This window comes from Heteronotia binoei, chromosome 14 (assembly GCF_032191835.1).
Source record: "Heteronotia binoei isolate CCM8104 ecotype False Entrance Well chromosome 14, APGP_CSIRO_Hbin_v1, whole genome shotgun sequence".
NCBI classification, from domain to species: Eukaryota; Metazoa; Chordata; class Lepidosauria; order Squamata; family Gekkonidae; genus Heteronotia; species Heteronotia binoei.
Window position 1 is genome coordinate 40,767,562 of NC_083236.1, and position 25,047 is coordinate 40,792,608.

A 25,047-nucleotide genomic window follows, 5' to 3' on the forward strand; every position below is an offset into this window, starting at 1 on the left:
GAAACAGACAACACAAGACAAGATATGCTATGTCTCTGGAGGCACGAGAGGAAATAAGGAGATGCAGCCCAGTGTTATCTTGATCTGCCTGGAAGTAAGTTCTATACAGTTTAGCAGGAATGACTCTCAAGTGTGTAGAGCAGGGGTGCCAAACATGCAGCCTGTGGGCTGGATCAGGCCCGCGAAGGGCTCCTTTCAGTCCTGTGAGCAACTAATTGTTGTCTGCTTCCTTCTCCCTCTCTTGCTTCCTTCCACATCACAGCTTGCTTTGCCAGGCTTGCTCAGTCAAGCTACAGAGCAAAACTTTTATATTCTACATTGGCCAACCAACACATGAAGCAACATATGTACAAAAGCTCACAATGCCCAGCCATTTCATATTTTCCTCTGGGTCTGAGGCTCAAAGCATTGACCATGAGATTTCTGTAATGAATATCAGTAAATTCAAAGTAGGTTTGCAACTTACAGATACCCACCTGAACAACACCTGAACAGCATACTCAAGACTGCTACAGCATAGACATTATCTCCAGATTTTCATGCAATAATTCAGAGCAAGAGGTATCAGTTATCAGGGACTGTTAAACAAAATATTGCAAGAGTGCTAATCTTGCAAGCATGTTTTAAGTTTTTTTTTAAAAAAAAATCTTTAATTGTGTTTGTCTGTGTCCTTTATAAAGTTTATATCTCTGCTACCTGGCATTACATTTTATGACATGCATGGCCCGGCATGCCAAGGTCTCATTGATGTCAGATCCGGCCCTCATAACAAATGAGTTCTACACCCCTGGAGAGATTTATAGACACAAAGTTCTTATCATATTTGGCTGGGTTTTTTTTCTCCTCAGAGCACACACACACCTTTCATAAATCTGCTCGATTTTGGCTCATGAAATATTTTGTCACATTAAAAAAAACTAGCTTTTAGTTTGAAGCAATGGGGGGACAAACTCATGGAGAATACACATAGACAAAAATAATTTGGCAAAATGTACTCTAAGGGATTCAGAAAAGAAGGAACAGATAGATTTGAATCCAACAGCAGCTTAAAGACCAAAAAGATTTTCAGGGTATAAACGTTCGAGAGCCAAAGCTCCCTTAATCAGATATGAGTTGTAATGGGGATCTCTTGAGTCCTTATACCCCAGACAGGAAAGAGGAAATGAATGAACAAATGGTGCAGGGAAAGGACAGTTTATTTAAGATGTGTATGTTTAATATGATCTATTAGATCTTAAGGATTATGCACTTTTGCACTTCCACTGAGGCAACAATATCTGGGCTCTTCTTCTCTAGAGATGGCCTATCCCACACAAGCAAACAGCAGATGTGGTATTTCTGAATGGAAGTGAAAACTATTTAACATTTGAAGATGCATAATGGGGGTCTTTATCACACTGCATGGGAAATTCCAGAGCCTCTCTGGAGAAAGAACACTTTTGCATGTCAAAGCTGCAGCCAGGATCCAGTTCTTCTGTGATTCATGCGGAACAATGAAAGTACAAAGGTCTGGTCACGTTCAGCTTCCCCAAAGGCAGGACTTGCCCTTTACTGCTTTTGATGTCAGCCTCCAATATAGCAATGAGAAATAAAAGAGAGAGGAAAAAAAGATAGTTCTGTGACTGAGCTTTCACTAAGGGCCTTACTAAACAAAAATACTGAAAAATCTATAGTTGGAATGTCCCAGTGTGTTGGATTCTGTCAATGGACTAAATAGTGTTTTTCCATTGGCAAAAGAGATGGGGTGGTCCCCTTTTGAACCCCCACAAACCATTTTTTTTTAAATCAGAGATCATGGGACCTGAATTAAAAAAAATACAGAATAGGTGTTATAGTCAAGGGAAATCAAGTGAGATGGAGTGGAAATCCTGGCAAGATTAAACCCAGGAAAGATAAGTAATAGTTGCAAATGGTTGGACCCTTCCTGCTATATAATTTTTTATTAGAACTGGAAAATGGAAGGGGGGAAGACAGACAAAAAGGGTGACTGTCTTTATTTCCATTCAAGTATCGAAAAGACATAATTAATTTCCCCTTTGGTGTAATTCCCAGACTGGTGTAGTGGTTGCGTGTGCAGACTCTTATCTGGGAGAACTGAGTTTGATTCCTCACTCCTCCACTTGTACCTGCTGGCATGGCCTTGGGCATCCATAGCTTTCCTAGGAGTTGTCCTTGAGCTGCTGTAAGAGCTCTCTCAGCCCCACCTACCTCACAGGGTGTCTGTTGTGAGGAGGGGGAGGTAAAGGAGATTGTGACCACTCTGAGACTCTGAGATTCAGAGTATAGGGTGGGATATAAATCCAATATCTTCTTCTTTCACCACACTGTAGTCCTGATCCTAATGGGGGCACCGCCCTGCAGCAATTTGCCTTTAAATAAATTGCTGATCTACCAGCATCTTGTTTAGTAAGGCACTGTAGTCTTAAATATGTGTCAGGTCTTGACATTAGGGCTGTGCAAGTATTTTTTTTTTCTGGTATTTTTTTCAATTTGGGTCTATTGGAACCCAAAAATCTCAGGTGTTCTGAAAAATCCAGGATCCCAATAGTGGTACAGTATTCAGATCCAGGATTTTTCGGATATCTCGAATTTTTCAGGTAGATCTGAGCACACACAAACACACACACTTAATATTCCCTTTAATTGCTTTAGATCTAGATGAGCAGCCTTGTTGGTCTGAAACAGTAGAACAAAACAGGAGTCAAGTAGGACCTTTAAGACCAACAAACTTTTATTCAGAATGTAAGCTTTCATGTGCATGTACACTTCTTCAGATGAGGAATGAGGCACAGTAAGCAGAGCTACATATAGCTTGTGGGGTTTAGAATGCAAAGTGGTACAAAGTTAAAATCCAATAGCAGAATAGTAAAATTAACAAAATCAGAAAACCTTTGATCTGGGTTGCATTAGCGTGAGAAACCAATAAAACAGTAACATGTCAGAATATGAGAATGTCTGTTAAGTATCCTATTGCTAATAAGCCTGGGTCAAAATGAGGGCATTTCTTTCCCAGACGTTTTAGCTGTTCAATTAATTTGCCTTATAACATGTAACATAAATATATGCATCATTCTAGTTTGCCATTAGAAAAAAAATACATTAAAATATCGTGGAAGATGGGTTTAGTATATGTAATGAGATAAACAGCCAATATCCCTTGTTTGAGTATGTCAGTACAAAAAACATTATTCTGATACACTATCCTAAAAGATAAATACATTGGAATACTGTGGATATATAGCCATACTTGGTGAAAGTGGGTTTAGAATATATAATGAGATAAAAAACCAATATCCCTGTTCAGTCCTGGGGAGGTGTTTGTTCAAAGTTTCATAATAATTTGTAATCCAGCAGTTTCCCTCTCCATTCTGTTCTTGAAGTTCCTTTGCAGTAAAACAGCAACTTGACATTTGGTGTTCATAGCAGTCTTACCCACCCATTCTTATATTAGCTAGATTAGGTCAGCTGATTGTCAACCAGGAGTTTTTGGGACTCTTCTAAATTGACCTGGAAAGAGCTCTTTTTGGCCTACTTCACTTTGGCTTTAGTCTGTCTGGGATTATTTGCTTTTAATTAGGCTTGGTTTTAGACTGGGTTTGGCTGGAACAGTTTGGGCTGTCAAGCAGGCATGTTTTGGCAAACTCTCAGAGGAATTTCATGTTGGGGGAGGTTTGCCAAACCAGCATCAGTCAAGGAGATTGAAAAGGGCTGGCAGAGGGAATTCTAGAGACAACAGGGAGGGCAATCAGGAGACTTACTGTGTGGCATGAGTGGCAATGGTGTCATCACCTGTGAGTGGTGCTCCAGGATTCACCTCACTTTGGAGTTTTGGGTGAATGGTAGCGTGCAGCCCAGCACCATGACATCACTTCCAAATAGTTGCAGAAGTGACATCACTGTGTCTCTGATAAGGCCCCCACCTAGACTTTCCAGTTCTTACCTGGCTGCTGTCAGGTGATTTCAGTCCTCTTTACTGGAGTTTTTGGGGTGCACACGTCACACTGGGCATGTCATGTAGAGGATGCTCTATCATTTTTGGGGAAACTCTATGGTCACCATAGAGTTTTTACCCAAACAATAAAGCATCCTCCTGCATGATGTGCCTGGCATGATGACATCATCTCTGGGTGATGTCCTCACACTAGGCATGTCAAGCATGATGGAGGTTTTTGGGGCAGGGCTCCCCCCACTGGCCAGCTCTGTGCCAGTATATTGGAGGCCCTGTAAGCAGGAGAACCCCGCCCCCATTGGGAGAATGGGAATCCTACCCCCACCACACAGTAAGTCTGCAGCTGGTTTTTAGTCTCAGGCTGGCAGCCCTAGAGATGGAGGGCCCTAGGGGCTGTGGCCTCATCAGACCATTCTGGTTTTCCTTTGCTTTCATTGAAATGTAGAAGCTAGGGGTTTGGGTTGTTTTTTTTTTTAAAGGTAGGATTGGCAACCCTACCTTAGCATATAGAAAAACCTAGCCTCACCTGCACATGATTCATTTTTACAGTTACCATCAATTATAAAGGAAAGATTCTTCTGAAGCTTATCAGGGGTTTCTTCTTTATGAAGAATAATATCAAACAAGGCTTCTTGGAAGAAAAAAATCCTCACCACTATTGATCTTCTTGTATTATAATGGTGTGTTGAGTGCATTCCAGACATATGGGCACACTCTTAATTGATGCAGGGTTACTTCAAGGCCCAGGATACCCATCTAGACCCTCTGTATGTGCTGAGGAAAGGAAAGGTCCCCTGTGCAAGCGCCAGTCGTTTCCGACTCTGGGGTGACGTTGCTTTCACAACGTTTTCATGGCAGACTTTTTTTACGGGTTGGTTTGCCATTGCCTTCCCCCTAGCAAGCTGGGTACTCATTTTACCGACCTCGGAAGGATGGAAGGCTGAGTCAACCTTGGGCCGGCTACCTGAATCCAGCTTCCGCCAGAATCAAACTCAGGTTGTGAGCAGAGAGTTCAGACCACAGTACTGCAGTATTGCTGCTTTACCACTCTGTGCCATGGGGCCGCTGTATGTGCTGAGAGGACTCCAGAATTCCCTTTGCATTCATTGGTTCCACAGAAAAGATTCAGGGGCTCTTTAGCAGACAACCAAGATGAACCAACTTGCTGATACAAGAGCTTACTTTGTTGCATTGCTTATGGCTAGGCTTTGCCACAATCAATGTGTTAGTGTTCAGGTATCAAGGGACTTTAAACTGCTTTTTTTGCATATCTTTCAGACTGTGTGCATTCACAGGAACAGGGAAGCACACACTTGACATTCACGTGAAGTAAACAGCCACCATTCAAGCATCCAACTTTTCTCTTTTTTCAATAGTTGTTTTCTACATTATGGAACACGAGCTATATTCACTGAGTTAGACCCCTCTGTCCCCCCCCCCCAAAAAAAATGCATTGAAGACCAAAAAGGAGGATTTTTTTTTTTGCCTCACTTGAAAAGCGGCCTTAGGAGTGGATGTACTGCAGTGTTAATGAGCACATTCCCCCAGCTTCTGCCAGACGCTGAATGGCTTCGCTTGCTTTTATTAAGTCATTTGGAAGGTGTCTTAGTTGCAGTTCCACAAAAGCAACTATTGACGCTTTCTCCCCCCTCCCCCGAAAAAAATTTCTCATTGAGAAAGCCTACGCTGGTACTTGAACTAAGCCTGCCTCTCCAGCATTCCAGCCTCTATCAGTATCATATAATAGAGCAGCTCGGCTCATTTTTGTGGTGTGATTACAAAACCCATCACAGTAAATTATGCAGCCAGCTAAATGGGTTTCCACCTTCCACAAAACCAGAATATTATCATGCACAAATAGTGTACAAATGGAGAAATAATACCAGTCTTGCTTATCTGAACTGGACTGAGGGAAGACTCTTTCCCTGGTTTCATCTACACCAGGCTAATGGCACCTGGCACATTATGAAAGCAGAGCTGGAAGACGGTGAAAGCTCCTTTTTTCTTCTTCTTCCTACAAAGCTTCAATTTTTTTTCTAGGGCATTTTGCCATTACTGAAGGCTCTTCTAAATGGAAAATTAATATGTTGGGGAGAAGTTCTATCCCACTTTTTCTACCTGGCTGGTATAATACCTACGAGCACATACAGCTTTAGTGACTGGCTAACATATCTCACTATCAGTTTCAGTTAATAAATTTTAAGCTTGATATAGATTATTCATTTTTTTTTGTCTGCTTTTCTACCCTATCTACTAAACCAGGAGTGGGGAACCTTTTTTCTGCCAAAGGCCATTTGGATACTTATAACATCATTCACGGGCCATACAAAATTATCAACTTAAAAAATAGTGCTCTGCTGAGGGAGAATGATTCAGGCCGGCAAAATTTATGTAAACAATTGTTTTTCTGTTTGAAGTCATGTGGGGAGAGCCTAATTCGGTGCGCACACACACACATGGCCTGCTGCCCTAGGCAAATGCCTAGGTCCAGGGCTTTTTTTTGTAGAAAAAGCCAGGAGAGAGAGAGGAAGGGAGAAAGGGGAACAAAGGGCAAGAAAGGAATGGGGGAATAAAGGGAAATGAAATGGAGGGAAGAAAGTGTAATAAAGGAAAATAAAGAAATGGGGAGAAAAAAGGGAAATAAACGGAATTAAAGAAATGTGGTGAAGGGCCAGCAATCCCCGAGGGCCAGACAAAGTGACCTCAAGGGCCGTAAATACTGCAGGTGCAGGAGAAGCAGTGGGGAGTAAAATCTGGTTCTCCCACATTAGAGTCCATGCACTTAACCATGACACCAATCTGATGTAGAAGGCAACAATTTAAGTTTAGAAGGTTGACAGTTTTTTTTAAATCCAATATCCAAAATAATAAAAATGACATTTAAAGTTAGCAACCCCCCCATAAAATCAGGAAATGTGCAAACATACAATTAAAAGCATTAAACACAGTCATGGGGGCAAATCAGAGTTCAGTTAAAATCAGTAGAAGCTTATTGTTTTCTAATTAAAAGCTATGATCCACCAGAAGCCTGAGTAAATAAGTGCTGTTGAATAAATGTGCTTGGAGGTAAAGGCAGCTTAGTATAGCCCAGTCTTTTCAGATCTTGGAAGTTAAGCAGGGTTGGTACTTGGATGGAGAGCCACCAAGGAAGACGCTGTAGAGGAAGGCAATGACAAAGCACCTTTGCTTTTCACTTGCCTTGAAAGCCCCTTGCCGGGGTCACAATAAGGCAATTGTGATTTGATGACATGTAAATTTTAACCCTGACTTGGATGGCCCAGGCTAGCCTGGTTCTGTCAGATCTTGGAAGCTAAGCAGGGTTGACACTTGGAAGGGAGACCACCAGGGAGGATGCTCCAGAGGAAGGCAATGGCAAACCGCCTCAGCTTCTCACTTGCCTTGAAAGCCTCTTGCTTGAATTGCCATAAATCAGTTGCAACTTGACAGCACTTAAGTACCTAAATGGTCCTTGAGGCTTAGTGTAAGTAAGCAAAAGGTTAATGGGTGTTGGGAAGAAATTCTGTATATGAAACGTAACAATAAAAAATTGAACCCTATATCCCCCAAAGACAGCCATGGGTGTAACTAGGTTTTTGTTCTTCATTCTATAGGACAAAAGCTTCAAGCACATATCTGAAGTTCAGATTGCGGCTAACCAGATACCAGCCTCCAGATGGGACCTGGGAATCCCCCAGAATTACAACTCATCTCCAGATTAAAAATATCAGTTCTGGTGAAAATGAATGCTTTGGAACATGGACTCTATGGCATTGTATCTCACTGAGATCCCTGTCCTCCTCAAGCTCTATGTCCAAATCTCCAGGAGTTCTCCAACCTGGATCTGGAAACCCTACCCCCCCCCCCCGACCATTGCCTCTGCTGGTCAGGGGGGACCTGACAACCCTTCTGCTAACAGATCACATCAAAAAGGAACCAGTATTATGGTCAAATCCTCTACAGCTTGAGACCTGGCTGGTGTTACCATTGACTTTTTTTTTATCCCAGTCTGTTAACCTCATTTCTCTCTTTGTGGACCACTCGAGAAACTAAGAGTGTCCTTAAAACAAAGGATGTCCCCTTCCCACCCCACCCAGCTACTCTAACCTATTATGGGTTGGCTTGCAGATGGCTTGTCACTCAAAGTATCTCAGACCTAAGTTCTGGCAACTCTCTTACTGCCAACCTCAGTTACAGCCCCAAAAGTCAAAGACCAAGCCTAATAATAATCCATCCTAAGACACTGAACAAGGTGGAGCTGGTGGGGGAAATAAAAAAAAGTCCGTCTTCCTTGCCACTTTGAAAGGACCCTCCACAACTCTTTCACAGCCCCACCAATGACCTGCTAATTCCACAATGTTCAAAAATAGGTGGGATAGCTCACAGCAAATGCCTCCACCTGGGAAGCGGAGCTGATGTGAACTCCCTCTCTCCACACTTAATTGCCTAGGCTGCATGAGGACTAACTACTACAGCCCCTTTACTGACAGAAGTTTTGTGTTTCATCTGGAAATGGGATAGGTATAATGACTAGAAGTGTGTGGAAATACTACCATTAATATTTATTTTAATGTGACCTCATCACTTTCCCCCTTGGGTGAAGACCCAAGACATTATCAAGGCCCACACTAAGCGTCTTAGCATTTGGGATAACGGGACCTGTCAGTTCCACCCCTCCCAGTGTATGCATGGCACCTCACCTTGATATTTCTTTTTTACAGGCCTGCTGATACGGAAATGAGAATGTTAAAATGGACCTATTTGCTCATCCTTGTACTATATTTATCTTTTTTAAAAAAAGTAAGGTTGAGATAAAACGTATATAGAAAATTAGAATAAAGTACAGTGTCAGGAATGGAGATATGATTCTGTATTCCCAGGCAGTATAGACAAATGGGTTACTTATTTTTTTTTTTTTAAATCATTGGGTTAGATCCAAATATACTCTTCCTCTCACAGACTATGCCTTTATTCCCAGAAGGAGTCTTACATTCAGGGCTTTTTTAAAGAAGAAGCCCAGCAGGAACTCATTTGCATACTAGCTACACCCCCTGACATCACCATTGTTTCACATAGGGACACATTTGTATATTAGACCACGTCCCTGACACCAAGCCAGCTGGAACTGTGTTCCTGTGCATTCCTGCTCAAAAAAAGCCCTGCTTACACTCATGGAATTATTCTTTATATAACAAGAGGACAACTTTGGATCCATCTGTTGGAGTGAGCGCAGGGGTGGAATTCTAGCCGGAGTTCCTTTGCATATTAGGCCACACATCCCTGATAGTCCTCCAAGAGCTTACAAAACTCTTTTTTTGTAAACTCTTGGAGGATTGGCTACATTATGGAGTGTGGCCTAATATGCAAAGGAGCTCCTGCTAGAATTCCATCCCTGAGTGAGCAACTCAGCATTCTTGGACATTGAGTGGTGCTGCATCACTCTATGGATGCATAGCTATTATCGCCTTAAATGGGACATCTCTCTTTGTCTTAACTTGGGAGCTGCCTTCCGACCCCTCCTCTCTCTCTCTCCGTCTTCTCACTCTTCCCTCATGCGGCCTTCCCTGGAGACACACATCTTTGAAGGTCTCTCCTATAAATACAGTGCCCCCATACTCCCACACACAAGATGTTGGAGAAGCTGGCCATTTGTGGTAGGTAAAGTATTCTTTAGATTAGACTTCTTTCTCTTCTTTTATTTGCATTTTTATTTGCAATTTTTTATTTATTTATTTTTATTTATCCTGCATGTGAACTGGATCTACTTGACTAAATACCTATTTTGCAATATTCTTCTTGGGAGATTTATTTACTGCACTCAGTATCATACTTCTTATGATGGGACAAATTCTGCTATATTAACCAAATATCCCAATACCAACCTGGTAGTTTTATTTAAACCCTTTGCCGTTTCCTTGGAATTCATCAGATGTTTTATGTTATACAAAATCCAGCAACAATTTAGGATATATGGAAGGCCCTTAAGAAATTTTACGAGTCTTGTTGAAACTCTTTTGGCTTCTCCATATGTTTTGCCTAAGGAAGATCCATAAAATTAATTTCAGTGACAACACTAGTTAGAAGATTCTTTCCCTACATTTATTGCATGTCTGATCAGAACTTATTAGTAGAATAACTCATCCTTATTCTGATTTAATTTGGATTTTTTAACCTTCTCACTTTATGCTTCTGAGTTCTGGAGGAGACAGCATATAAATACATTTTTAAAACCTTAAATGTATATAGCAGCCACACTAGCTCAAATCCTTCCCAGCACCCAGAATGTTTTCAAATTTCAACCAGTCTGTCATTAAACATTGCTTGCTAGGAGGAAACAGAAAAAACTGCACTTTCTATGATGAACAGACTCCTCTATTGTATTACTTCCCCCCCCCCCCCCGCTCCACAAACACACCACACTTTTTCCACCTCTCGCCCATTCACATTTGTGTTTAAAAGCTGTATAAATGCCCAATTTAAAGCAACACCTGCTGATATGGGTTATCAGTATCTTTTTGACTGACATGAGTGAGATTTCTGTCATGCTCTCCTACAGGGCAGGCAATGGAATTTTGTATGCGTGTGTGTGTGGGGGGGATCTTATTACTGGGTGTGCTGCTGCACTCTCTGATGGCACCTTCAATCAAAAAGGCAATCAGAAGGTCATGTGTTCGTGAGTTTCTTGACAAAGGAACCTGTTAGGCACAACAAGGGTGGAATAGAAGATGCATTGGAGCTATCTGGCTGAAATTCCTGGGTGGCTATGAACAAAAATCTGACCCACTCACTTTTTTTTGTATTAGAGCAGTATAAAAAACTAGATAGTCCTCTTATTTGGGGTGTTTTCGTCTTTATAGGGAATACAGCTGTAAGGAGGAAAAAAGCTAAGGCTACCTAACACTATTGTTATAAAAGGTAAAGGTAGTCCCCTGTGCAAGCACCAGTCATTTTCAAATCTGGGGTGATGTCACATCACAAATACTACTGCAATAATCTGCGATTGGATAATGCTGCATGCTCAAGATAATCCAGCTGTGAATTGTTAGATTGGGATCAATCATATTTTTCACTGAGGAAAAAAAAAGAAGCACCAAGGGATTCCCCAGTGATCACCAAAAAGAGTATGCAGCAGATTACCATTCCTCCATGGACAAAAGTCATGGGGTCCATGGTAAAGGGGTGTATTAGAAGAGATTTTTTGGTGGGATGGCAGCATTGTATAGCCTGATCTCAACAGATCTTGGAAGCTATGCAGGGATTGTACTTGGAAAGGAGACCGCTAAGGACAGCTCTACTAGGGTGGCCAGCCTCCAAGTGGTGGCTGGAGAATTCCCACTATTGCGACTGATCTCCAGTTAACAGGTATCAGTTCTCCTATAGAAAATGGCTGCTTTTGAATGTGGACTTATGGTGTTATACCCCATTGAAGTTCCTCCCCTCCACAAACCCTGCCTTCCTCAGGCTCCATCCTCAGAAGCTTCAGGTATTTCCCAACCCGGTGCTGACAACTCTACACCCTGCAGAGGAAGGAAATGGCAAACCACCTCTGCTTTTCACTTGCCTTGAAAACCCCTTGCTGGAGTCATCATAAATTGGTTGTGGCCTAATGGCACTTGCATATTAGGTGAACTTGAGTGAAAAAGCAAGCCGGATTCAACACATTGTTATAGCACAATGATATTTCAGTAACTGATGATGTTCAGGTACAACTTAAGACACAATTCCATCATGAAAGTGGTTCCACTCAAATTTTGTTGACAAACAGTTCAGTTCTCTGCCCATTGGTGTTGGAAAATGCCATCAAGTCACAGCTGACTTATGGTGACCCCAGAGGGCTTTCAAGGCAAGAGACAAGGAGATGTGGTTTGCCATTTCTTGCTTCTGCAGAGCAAACTCTAGCCTTCCTTGGTGCTCTTCCTTCAATGTACTAAAATGACATTAATTGATATAGTGACTCTGCATAGAAATGCACTGTCTGCTTGGTAGGGGAGTAGGTTTGTGCAATTGACTATTGACCCTTAATTATAGAATCAGAGTTGGAAGGGACCTCCAGGGTCCTCTATCCAACCCCCTGTACAATGCAGGAAATTCACAAATGCCTCCCCCACTCTTCCGGTTAGCCTTTAACTGATTTGGAGTTACCATCATAGTGGGAGAAAATGTAAGAATACTGAAGCCATTGGAAGCGAAACAACTACATATGATATCAGCATCAGATTGTTTTAATGATTGAATTTTAAAATGTTGTATTAATGTTATGCAACTTTTAAATTGATTGTTTTCATTTTGTTGTTGTGAGCCGCCCTGAGTCTGCTCTGGCAGGGAGGGCGGGATATAAATCAAATCAAATCAATAAATAAATTATACCTGCCTTGTACCTATCAGTCTACTTGATGCAGAAGTAAATTCCTGCTTCATCTAGTTAAGTGGTCTTGACTCTGACTGGCAGTGGCTCTCTACAATCCCAGGCAGAGAAGGACTTTTCTAGCACCTGCTAGCTGAGATGCTGCAACTGGAGATGTCAGGGATGGAGCTATAATCCTCCTCTACTTCTGGGTCTACCATGTCTTGCAATGAACACAGGGTCTGCATAGAGGATGAGAAGGCAGAGTCCTATATGCATTTCCCATGTTGCAGAAAATTATCAGAGCTAATCTAAGCAGGCCTACTTAGAATTCTCCAAGATGTATTCAATTGGGCTTCCTGCCAGGAATGTGTTCTTAGTAGGGTTGCACTGTATATTTTAGAAGTTTTGCATCTTCCAAGTTTTTCATGGTCAATTCACAGTGAATGAACTTAGTCCCTTCTGTGATACACCAAGACCAATGGCTAAAGAGCCACAAGGCCATTGTTTTACATTCTACCATTATTTCTGCTTCATCTTGCCACATGTCTTAATGCAGCTTCCATCTAATGGGCTTCTTATACAGGCGCATTCACAGCATAACCATTCTGGAGGTCAAATAAGGCCTCTTCTTTCTGTTTTGCCATCTGAAAAGGGGGTAGTAGCCTATCCATTGTGTTTTCAATGGCTAATCATGCCCTTTGTAAATCTGGCATGGGGTGATTTTTTTAAAGGTAATGTGCTGGATCCACTGTCTCCCATCTGAATCACAGAAATGTGCCTTAGTTTGTGGGAGTCATTCTATCTCACCCTATATTCACTAATGAAACAATAAGTTTGCTCTGTTTTGTACTTGGCTTTTGATTTAAGGCATTTCAAGAGCCCAGAACAACTCAGGAGGAGACTGCTTGAATAAATGTAGGCTTTTCATTTTTGGCTAATGATTTTGAGCCAGTGAGCCTTTGCAAGAATATGGTTGACTATTCATGAAATTTGCAATGACGTGTATTTTCCCCCCAGCTTCATTGTAAACAGTTAGTGAATGCAGTTTTCCTTTCAATCAAATCCCTATTCTGTTTGTTATCAGCAACACAGGACTGAATAAAGTTATTCAAAGATAGAGCATGTGAATAGAGTCTCATTTCAATAAACACGAGACTTCATTAATTCATTAAACCCTCTACAGTTGTGCAGAAGTGGCGTTATATATTTGAGTTCTCTGCAGAATGTGCTCATTAAAAGAGACATCTGCAATCAACAAACGCCAATGCCATTTTAAGAATACCTTTGCTCCTGTTTCTTCCTAGACGGGAACTGATCTAAAGCTCTCCTTCTAATCATACCTCCTATGAGCCAAAGAGATAATGATAGACCCAAGGTCATCAATTACTTCTTAAGGATCTGTTGTCCAGCTTGGTGTAATGGTTAGACTGTTGAAGCTAATTGTTGTCAAGTCACAGTTGACTTATGGTGACCTTGTAGGGTTTTCAAAGCAACATATATTCAGAGGTGGCTTGCCATTGTCTGCCTTGGTGTCATAATCAGGGTTTTTTTGTAGCAGGAACTCCTTTGCATATTAGGCCACACACCCCTGATGCAGCCAATCTTCAAGAACATACAATAGGCCTTGTAATAAGAGCCCTGCAAGCTGTTGGAGGATTGGCTACATTAGGGATGCATGGCCTAATACGCAAAGGAGCTCCTGCTACAAAAAAAAAAAAAAAAAAAGCCCTGCAGGTAACATAGATGGGAAACAAGACGCAAAAGGAACTGATTGCTGTGGCAAATGGCACCTGATGAAATTAATTTTAAAAATCCTCCTAGTTAAGCAGAATTCAGAAGGAGCAAAATAGAATCCCAGGCAATCTTGTGGAAAAGAGGGGTGCGTGCATGCTCATCTTTTGCTTTTTGTTTGATGCCAACTTCACCTCTTGGGCTTAAGCAGGGATTTAGTGTGATGGCGAACAGCCAAGGAATCCATCGGTTGATACAAAGGCTTGGGAGAAGCCGTGGCTGTCTGCGCATTCAGAGATTCAGGAGCGGCAATGCGTCTCTGTCAGATGCAGTGGAAATGGAAAGAAGCTGTGATCACAAAGAAGGTATTTATAAAAATATATTTCCACAAAGTAGGAAACGATACAGGATTTTTTTTTTTCCTGAATACAATACATGGAGTAAATAAACAAAACAAGAGCATCAAAACAAAAGCAAACAATGGGGAAGGGAGTAAAAATGATTTGCATGTAATACTCAGGGTTTTTTTTATTATTATTATACAATTGCTACTCCTAAATTGTAAGTTACAAATTGAAGATGCTGACAGCTTCTAGGTGCTGCTCTTTCTGTGAGGGAAATCCCTGTGCATAATCATGACAGTTCTAGAAAAGAAAGGCTAAAGAAAACATAAGCAAGAAAATTATGTACACACTGATTTTCCTTTTAATACAGTGAACTAGAAGCAGGTTTGATTTGAGGGTGAAATGGATGGCGGTTTCAAAATTTAGAGTTTTCTTTCTTTAAAATATTCACATGAACCGAGTTGTTTCTCGCTGATTGTGCTTGTAATCGAAACACCAGATACTCGGTTGATGACCATGATATAAAACGGTCCAGGATTCTTGTTGTTTTCCTCTGAGAACACTTCCACCCTGCTAACGTTCCAATATAACCTCTATGCTAATGGACAGCTTGTTGCTCAAGTCTTGTTTCCAAACTGTACAGTTTATTAAACATTCATTATATATAGAAAACAAATTAATGGATATCATTTAGACTTCTTCCCTCCATCTTAAGCTCTTCTCTATAACCAATCTTAATAAATAAAAGCAGTTAATGGACATCAATAAAATATTTATTTCAAGGATTAAACAAATAAATTTTGTTCTTTAGCAATAAAATCAGCTTTTGTATCATATATGCAAGTTTATCCTCTTTCAGATTTCCCCCCCCCCCACCCTTTATTGAAGACAAAGTAGGTGATAGGAGAGATTCTTCTAGAAAACAATCCGTTGTCTTGTTGAAGTGAGGGAACTGTCAATGCTCTTCCTCACTTGTGAACTTTGACACAACTGTGGATTTTGAATCCCGTCACTGGAATGGATTAAGAACATGTGAATATTTTAAGGCTTGACACAATATTTAAAGAGGATATTCAGTCCGTAGTTTTGTGGCCAACAATTACTTTATGTACAAATTATGGTCACTGCACAGTTGAGGCCAAGAGGGACTTTACCAATGCTCTTTTTTTTTAAAAAAAAAAATCAGCATTGCACAGAAGACCAGATATTGCTTTAACATTTTTTTTTTTAAAGTGGGATCTTCGTTGGCAACGTGGAAATAAACCGTTAGCTCTTCAAAGTCCTTCAGAATGTACTCTTCTTCAGTGAAAATTCACACAAGCCTGTTCTGTAGAAAAGTATCTTTTCCCTTTAATTCTCTGAAAACTATCAAAGATCCAAACTCCTTTCTTCAGAGTGGTCATGTGAATATAGAATATCCAAAGACTTCTAGACACTCTACGTACTTCACTTTACACTCCACAAGACTCGGACCTCCTAACATATACTTTTGAGTTATGCACTTTTTTTTTGGTTCAACATTACAATGTAGTTGATTTTATAGATGACCGGTGCTAAACTTGCCCCTAAAACAAAAGCCACATTAGTCAAAACTAACAGCAGTGGCCCTAGAATATTACATGAGTGTTTAAGTCAAGAGTGAAAAAAAGAGTTTGTAATCCACTGTCAAGTTTCTTTGTCGCTTTCTCCAACTGAGTAAAGTTCTCCAAGTCTTTTAAAACGGGGGCCCCATTCACTGAGGTAGTCAAAATTCTGATCTGAGTCTGAGGGTGAAGACTCTAGGGAGCTTAGGGAACCAGCTACTGATCCTCTTCCCTCATATCCATAAATCTGGATTGAGTCATATGGAGGCGCTGTAGGGTCATTGTCAGCTTCGTGAAGCCTGACGTTGATGAATTCATCAACATCAACACCGTTAGGGACAGGGGCCAATCCCTGTCTGGGCATAAACTGAAGATCAGGTTTAATATCCTTGCGGGGTAAAAATCCATTTATTCCATCTGGGTTTTGCAAAGTTGCAATGTCAAAGGCTTCCGTATCTTCTTCGCCACCTCCTTCATCATCATACCGGATTATGTTTTCCCTCACGTCCTCGTCGTCTTTGATAATCAAAGGCTCATTCTTGTGTCTCCTCAGGGTTACAAATAACACCACAATGACTGCAAATGAAACACCACAAACTGGTTAGAATTTGAAATCAACTTCTACTGGAAAAAAAATCTAGGCAAATAAAAGAATACTTATTCCTACGAAACTAGAGATAATTTTATTTTTTTCTTCCATTGTTGTTTAGAACCCAAGAACCTTGATTCAAAGTTGCTTCTCTCTCATGTGAATTGAACCAATGAACTATTTTTGGTTTGCTCACACTACATCTTCTCTGTAAAATGTATGCATTTTATGTAGTACCGGCCCTAGGGCATGTGTTACCCCAGGCAGGCTCCCTGCCCACCCACCCTGCCCGCACTTTGCAGTGCCACAGCATGGCACTCAATTGCCTCCCCCCCCCCCCCGGTGTGATCAGAGGAGCGCTGTGACAAGGCTCGGTCCTACCTGCTTCAACAGGGCCCAGGCTTCTTCTAAGTTCTTTGAAGAGCACACTGGATGAGGCTTCTCCCCCACTTACTTCTGGAACCAGAAGTGAGGGGGAAGTGAACTTCCTCCAGCATGCTCTTCAAAGAACTTAGAAGAAGTCCGGGCCCTGTCGAAGTGGGTAGGGCCGAGCCTCATTGTGGTGCTTCTCTGATTGTGCTGTGGGAGGGCGGAGTGTGGCACTGCACTGTGGAAGGGAAGGGAGGGAGCGGGTGGTGGTGGTAAGGGGGAGAGACAAACTTAGTCTTGGGCATGAGGGGGAGCCCAATTTGGCGTCCCGCCCTCCTGGTGCTCTAGGCAAATGCCTAGTTTGCCTAGTGGGAAAGATGGCCCTGATTTTATATTACAAATATTACAAATATATATATATATATATATATATATATATATATATATATATATATATATATAAAATTAGGGAATGACCACTCATCCTTAAGATAAAACCTTAGGGAAAAGCAAAAATGATACCAGGGCATACTTGTTACACTTCTGATTTTTTTTTTTTTAACAGTTTGCTGGATTTGACCAAAGTCTATCTAAACCAATATTCTGTTTTTAGTACTGACTTATTATATTCTTCTGGGAAACATGGCTTCCTTCAACTAGCAGAAGACCTTTTCTCTAATGAGATAATGTCTTAGCCCATGGACCATACCAGATGTTAATATCAGGTAAGGTGCTCTATGTTTTTTTTTTCCTGAAAGGTATATGTACATGTATTATGCTTTGATGTAATAACCCATTCTAATTTGAAGCTTAAACTTTTTATGATGTCATCAGGTGACCTGAACCAATTTTCCCTATTGTTTCTAATTTGAACTATAACTGGTGAGTCAAGTATCCAATTCCAAATTTTAAAGCACTGTTAGAAAGCTTATAAATTGCCCTACAAATAACTAATTCTAACATTGCCTCTACCTATTATCATTTTTGTTATATAAGACGTTAATAAAGGAATAAATTTATTTTTCCACATTTGTATACAATATTGCATATGGTGCTTTACCTAATCCAGACAGTCACCTGAAGCATATTAAGCAGCTGTAGCTTATTATTCTGCATTTCCAGTGAGCCATAAAATGAACACATTCATTTTGAAACACCATAGTTAGGCCCAGGAACATGTTTTATGCCGGGGTAGCCAACGGTAGCTCTCCAGATGTTTTTTCCCTACAACTCTCATCAGCCCCAGCCACTGGCCATGCTGGCTGAGGCTGATGAAAGTTGTAGGCAAAAAACTTCTGGAGAGCTACCATTGGCCACCCCTGTTTTATGCAGTTTTTATCTAATGTAACTGGATAATAGGCAAGTTTATGTTACTGTGAAGAAACATTTTTAATTTCATGAGTTCAATAGGTGTATTTTTATTTACAAAAGTTACACTATCCTTTCACAACTTCTAAGATTTAATATTTTGTTCAACCTATTTTTAATGTTCATCATCCCTGTGATTGCCTCCTGGGTCCGCAAGTTTAACTGCAAAGTCTACATTTTTTTTTTCTTTGAGGGGGGATGTTTCTAGTTGATACATGGCTGTAGTTTACACACAGCAGTGCAAGGAAGTCCATGGAACAGGCATGAGCAGTTCGGCAGGTGACAGGCACACATGCATTTACATCAGCAGTCCCCAACCTTTTTGGCACCAGGGACTGGTTCTGTGGAAGATATGGTTTCGGGATTATACAATTTTGCACTTTATTTCTAAAGTCTTTGGTGTGGTGGTTAAGTGTGCAGACTTTTATTTGGGAGAACCGGATTTGATTCCCCACTCCTCCACTTGCAGTTGCTGGAATGGCCTTGGGTCAGCCATAGCTCTCGCAGAATTATCCTTGAAAGGGCAGCTTCTGTGAGAGCTCTCTTAGCCCCACCTACCTCACAGGATGTCTGCTGTAGGGGAGGAAGATAAAGGAGATTGCGAGTCACTCTGAGACTCTGAAATTCAGAGTGGAGGGCAGGATATAAATCCAATGTCGTCATCTTATTATTATTACTACATTGTAATATATAATGAAATAATTATACAACTCATGGCCTGGCTGCTAACAGGCCAAGGACCGACACCGGTCCACAGCCTGGGGGTTGGGGACCCCTGATTTAGATGATAACCTCAGAATACCAGTGCCAGGAGGCAAAATCAGGGAAAGGCCTTGGCCTTTGTGTCATGTTGTTGGTTCTTCAGAAAAACTGTTGGCCACTGCCTGAGACCAGAGCTGGCCCTGCCACTAGGCAAACTAGGCGACTGCCTAGGGTGCTGGTGTTCTGAGGGCGCCAAATTGTTTGCCCCCCCATGTGACTCAGTGACATTATCAGTGCGGGGGAGGGGGAGAGGTTAGCCTTGCCTAGAGTGCCAGACAGTCTAGGGCCAGCCCTGTCTGAGACAGGATGCTGAACTAGATTGAGCACTGATCTGATCCAGCAGGGCTCTTCTTATGTTCTTATGATAACATCTCCAAAATTGTATTTGGTGCAAGTGGTTTATGCATCCAATCTCTGACATGAACTATAGACCTAGACTGATTTCCCACTCACCTTATGCAGCTCTCACGTTCCTCTTCTCAGCGGGGCTTCCTTCTGATTTCACAGTATCTGCCCCGGGGCTGCAGCTAGCATCAGCTTTTTCATGCCGCAAACAGAAACCTCTAAAAACCAGTTTCTGTTTGAGACTTGAAAAAACCAACACTAGCTGCAGTCCTGGGCCAGATAGTGTGAAATTGGAAGACATCCCTGCTGAGAAGAGGAACGTGAGAGTGGTGTAAGATGAGTGGGAAATCGGTCCTGATCAAGATTCTCAGCTGACCTTGTCATGACATTTCAAACTTCAGCTTCAAGAAATCGAGTCAGCTTTGCTTTTTGCTTCTTTGATTCATTTGCATTGAGCACACATATGGATGTGTGCCATCTAAACATACATATTTTAATGCTGATTTATTGACACACAAAATAGAAATGTTATGGGGGAAAATGACTTGAGGATAAGTGGGGTGGGTGGGAAAGAGCCACGGGATCAAGCTGCGCAAAAGAGAAGTCAAATTGAATGTAGATTTTTAGGTTACAAACCAAGGATTAGAAATTTAAAATCATCCTTAGTTGTATGGTTTGTATTGCTAGGGAGTCTGTTGCAACAAATGATACTGTCATACCCCAGGTCCCCTGGTGGCGTGCTTCCTCTGGTGACCACTGCCACACCTTCCTAAGGGACCTCCTCTGAAGATGACCAGGGGTCTCAGAATGGGAGAGGCCGGGTTTCTGTCACCCTATGGGACTTCTCCCTGGCTGGGTCCCTTTCTCTGTGCTTCTGAGCTTCAGCAGCTTCCAGACATCAGAACTCCTTGATACCTCTTCAGACCACCCTTTATACCCCTCCCAGCACCTTAGCCCTCTCTACATTGCCCCCTTTGCTCAGCCAGAGCCCTGGGTGCAGCTGTGTTCGGCAGGCCCATTCTGGGCTGGTGGGGTGTTTTCTTCCACCACCGATGCAGCCAAACTCTCCCGGCCCTGCATTGCTTCCCTGGCTGCTTGTGGCCACCCAGGGGTACAGCATTGATCCACCCAAGTCAGGGGCCTGGCCTGACGGTCACTTGGGCAGGCTCCAGCTCTAATTCTTTGGCGGGGGCTTGCCTCTTCTTCGGCTGAATGGATGTCGCTGAGGACCTCCAGATCACCCGTCTGTTTGATTTTCTCTTTGGTGGGTTTTCAGGGCTCAGGGCTGTTCATATTAGGGCCGTTTGGCTCACCTGAGGGTGGGGATGGGTTGTGGCCGGGAGTGGCCAGGACACATACCATTCCCATTTGATCCAGTAAAATCAGTTCCTAATATCTATATAGCCATGTTGTTGTTGTTGTTTTTTACACTTGCAATAACTAGGCTCAATCTTGAAGGCAAAATCTTCTGAAACACCCCCCCACACACACACACACACTTTTTAAAAAAACCTTGCAATAGAATTCAGTTTATGTATGTATACTGTGAACGCATAGGCTGAAAGCATGTAAATTATATTTTTTTTTCTTCTCAATATTAGTATACATTTCTATAAAATTCACTGAGTGTCACATAGCTATTTTCTAATAAGTCTGTGAAATAGCTGCCATTAGTATTGCTTCAATTTGGCAACTGCTTCCTTCTTTAAAAATCTCTCTCTTAACAAACCTGATTTCAAGCACATTTCTTTTGAGGCAATAACCAATTCTTCATCAGTTAACCCATTTGCTGAGTAACAGGTCATCATATGCAAGCTCTGCTGTCATTGACAACAACTCCCACATATGATGCAAAATCATCATTCAGCCAAAAAGAGGGACACCCAAACTATAGATATATTGAGACAAAATCAGTTTATTGCCTGGTGCTTGTTGTGTGGACTGACATGGAGGCTTTAAATCTGCACACCACAACTATGAATGGAATTATAGCAACATATTTCTGATCCTGGTTAGGCAGCCATTTAAATTGAAGGAAGGCCCCTTAGGCTGGAGAAAGGTGTGAAACTTTGCTCACTGGAGTGAAATGGTAGAATAAGCATAGGATCCATCCCCCTACATTTTGCATAGAAATTCCATGTGCTGTAATGAACAGCAATAGCCATAGGCAACATAATTTCTCAGATGAGAAGCACTTTCAGTACCCCTTCTCAATATCTACAGTTTTATTATATGTTAAGTAGAGTATCTCACTGGACTGGATTCACTCATATCCCCCCTCTTTGACCAACACAAAATGCTGGAGAACTTGGGACTTGCATGCCACTTATCCAGCTCTGGTGGGCAGCCTCCCACCAACACTCCTATCCCCTACCCTCACTCAATGGAATGATGGGGAGAAATTGGGGAGGTGATAGTGTCAATTGACACCAGGACTCCACTTTTGGTTTCAGACCAAAAAAAGTGATGTCTTAAAGCTCAAGGAATATTAGGTCTCATTATGAAACTGGAATTGGCATCAGAATGTTTTTGAAATTTCAAAATATCTATGGTTCTTGTCATGAATATTCCTAGAGAATTGTGACATCACTTCCTGTTCCTACCTAGAAGTGATGTCCTGGTACTTAATCCCTCGGTACACCCACTGATACTCTAAGGGTTGCCAACCCTAGGGATGGGGCTGTAGTATGACATAGAACAGGGCAAGATTAAGTATAAAAACAGACTGAATCCAACCCAGTTGCACAGAATCTGGGTCCCAATGCATCATATTGAAAAAATGCTTAATTCATTAATCTTGTCTGTATTTCTGCTCATAACTGGAGGGGGGTAATATTGCAGTTCTGTAGTATATGCTATGGAGCAAGACATAATGGCACTTGTGAGGGCAAATCTGCATTTGTCCTAATTCACAGGTATGAATTCTTTGTCACAGAAAAGTGGCAAAGAAACATTGTAAATAAACACATCCATTTTTTAAAAAATGTACAATCTTAAAAAGGTAAAGGTAGTCCCATGTGCAAGCACCAGTCGTTTTCGACTCTGGGGTGACGTTGCTTTCACAACGTTTTCACGGCAGATTTTTTACGGGGTGGTTTGCCATTGCCTTCCCCAGTCATCTACACTTTCCCCCCAGCAAGCTGGGTACTCATTTTACCGACCTCAGAAGGGTGGAAGGCTGAGTCAACCTGGAGCTGGCTTTCTGAACCAGCTTCTGCTGGGATCAAACTCAGGTTGTGAACAGAAGACTCTGACTGTTGTACTGCAGCTTTACCACACTGCACCAAGGGTAAAATCTTACCCTTTAGTATATTACTTTGAGGATCTCACACTCAGTGACATACACACCATGGATTGGATCCAGCCAGTTTTTCTACTCGTGAGAAAAGCAGGATGTGGTCTGGTTTGACCACCATGAAGGCTATGCTGGTGATAATGTGATCTGCATGGACAAAAGGTATGCTGGATAGGGACTATAGTAAGGAGGGGAATTGGGAATGATCCAGTGAAATGTGGATTGGATACAGTCCCATTTGCCAAATGGGCAACGATAATATATATTTTCCCCAGTTTTGAAAATGTGTGTGTATTTTTTTAAAACTGTATTTTTAAATGTGCTTTCCACAGAAACCTTCTTCCAGAAAGATGTATATGTACTGTTGAGTTACAGTAATGTATGTATCACAAATGTTTGGAAATTCTATCTGATTGGTAAATGAATACATACCTAGCAGCAAAATGATGCAGGCTAGTATTGCTATTAAAGCTCCCATGCTGAGACCGATAGGGAGTACATAAGCTTCAGCATTGCAGGACTGAGCAATACCCTCATTGCTGCAACCACAGACCTTAATGGTGAGGGTGCTGGTGCTGCTCATTGGAGGATTTCCACTGTCGCTGATAATGATTGGTAGAAGATACACTTCTTGCTTCTGCCGGCTGAATCCACCACGTTTGGTTAAAATGTCAAGGGTGTTGTCTGGAAGAGCAACAGACAAATTTTGCATAATGACTGTAGAGAACAAAGCTATTTTTACTAAGTTTGAACCAAAACTACTTACCTTGGATGTATAGTCTCTGAAGTATCTGAAGAAGTGACTCATGAAAGCTACACTGGTTCCCAGTGGAATACTGAGTAAAGTTCAAGGTTTTGGTATTGACCTTATAGCCTTGAGTGGTCAGGAACTGATGTACCTACAGGACCATCTTCTCCATTAAGTCTCAAGGAGAGTGTTGCGTTCCTTAGACAGCAATCTGCTGGTTGTCCCCAGCCCTAAAGACATCTGTCTGTCCTCAACCAGGGCCAGAGCCTTTTAGGTCCTGGCCCCAACCTGGTGGAACTCTCTGTCTAACACCATCGGGCTATATGGGATCTGATGCAGTTCTGTAGGGCCTACAAGGTGAAGATGTTCTACCAGGCTTTTGGTTGAGGACAGCAATGGTTTCATCTTGGCTGGCACTCTCCTCGGCTGTTTACATCTACCTCAGACTCTTCTCCCCTGCCCATGAAGTAGCCGGCAGCTGGAACTGAGATTGACTATTTATTCAACACTGGATAGTTTTAACATTTTATCAATGTTTTACTTGGTTTTATCTTGCTGCTGTTTTATGAATATTGTACACTGCCCAGAGCCCTGCCATAACAGGGATTAGGAAATTAATTAATTAATCAATCAATTAATAAATACCCTGCCACAAATTTTGTTAGTATTTAAGGTGCTACTCGTGCTCTTTTGTGCTGCTACAGACAAGCTAACATGGCTACCCATCTTGATCTATCATCATGAATAGGAAATACATCTCATTTTTGCCAATTACAGGCAGTCAGATTGAACACTTTTGCTTTGTTCCCAGTTACTTTCTCCTCTACATCACTAATCTTATTAGCCCATACTATTTCCATCTATTAGATGTGGTGGTTGCATATCTGTGATGCCACACTGCTATTTTCAGTGTAGTGATGCCACTGGTATTCATAAAAAAAACATCCATTGTGGTAGCAAATCAAATTACATGGCCATGTTGGCAGATGAAGCCAAGGGCAGTGAAGACATGAAGCAAAAACAGACAAAGAAAGAAATGCACCAAACAGAATGAAAATAAAGCAAATGTTTGGCAAGATGAATGGTGTCTCTGGCAGGATGTTCGGCTGCAATAAATGGCAAATCTACACTGAAGCCTGGACATTTTGTTATATGTACCCCTGGAGAAAATGGCTACTTTGAAGGGTGGGCTCTATGTCACTGCACTATGCTGAAGCCCCCCTCCTGGATCTACCCCCAAAGTTTCCTGGTATTTTCCAACACAGACCTGGCAACCATTGCCAGCCCTGCCACTAGGCAAACAACAAGTGCCTAGGGCGCCAGCCTTTTGCAGGTACTAAATTGGGCGCTCCCCCATGTGACTTGGTGACGTTATCAGTGCGGGGGAAGGCACCAGAAGTTAGCCTCGTCTAGGGTGCCAGACAGTCTAGGGCTGGCCCTGCTGGCAACCCTACTCTGTAATATGTAGACTGGCTCAAAATCATTCACTTCTACCTCTGTGTTATCAGTGCACAGCTGTGACCCATCAACAGGGGGAAATATATATATATCACTTGCTATTAAAAAATACTTCTGACAGCTTTCAGCATCATTAAACCATTAAAAAAACCCTCAAAAACA

General features: G+C 41.8%; 1 protein-coding gene across 2 annotated transcripts in view; it reads right to left on the minus strand.

The window, feature by feature from the left end:
• Window positions 1-15,546: 15,546 nt before the first annotated feature.
• Window positions 15,547-25,047, minus strand: part of CDH8 (cadherin 8) — a 351,561-nt gene continuing 342,060 nt past the window's right edge. The window contains exons 10-11 of one of the 2 annotated variants that reach the window (XM_060254013.1): window positions 23,112-23,363; window positions 15,547-16,527 (exon numbers count right to left, since the gene is read on the minus strand). In XM_060254013.1, the coding sequence (XP_060109996.1) occupies window positions 16,034-16,527; window positions 23,112-23,363 (746 nt within the window). In that variant the 3' untranslated portion in view covers window positions 15,547-16,033. The remainder of the gene's footprint in view (window positions 16,528-23,111; window positions 23,364-25,047) is intronic. The other variant, XM_060254014.1, reaches the window with a different exon arrangement.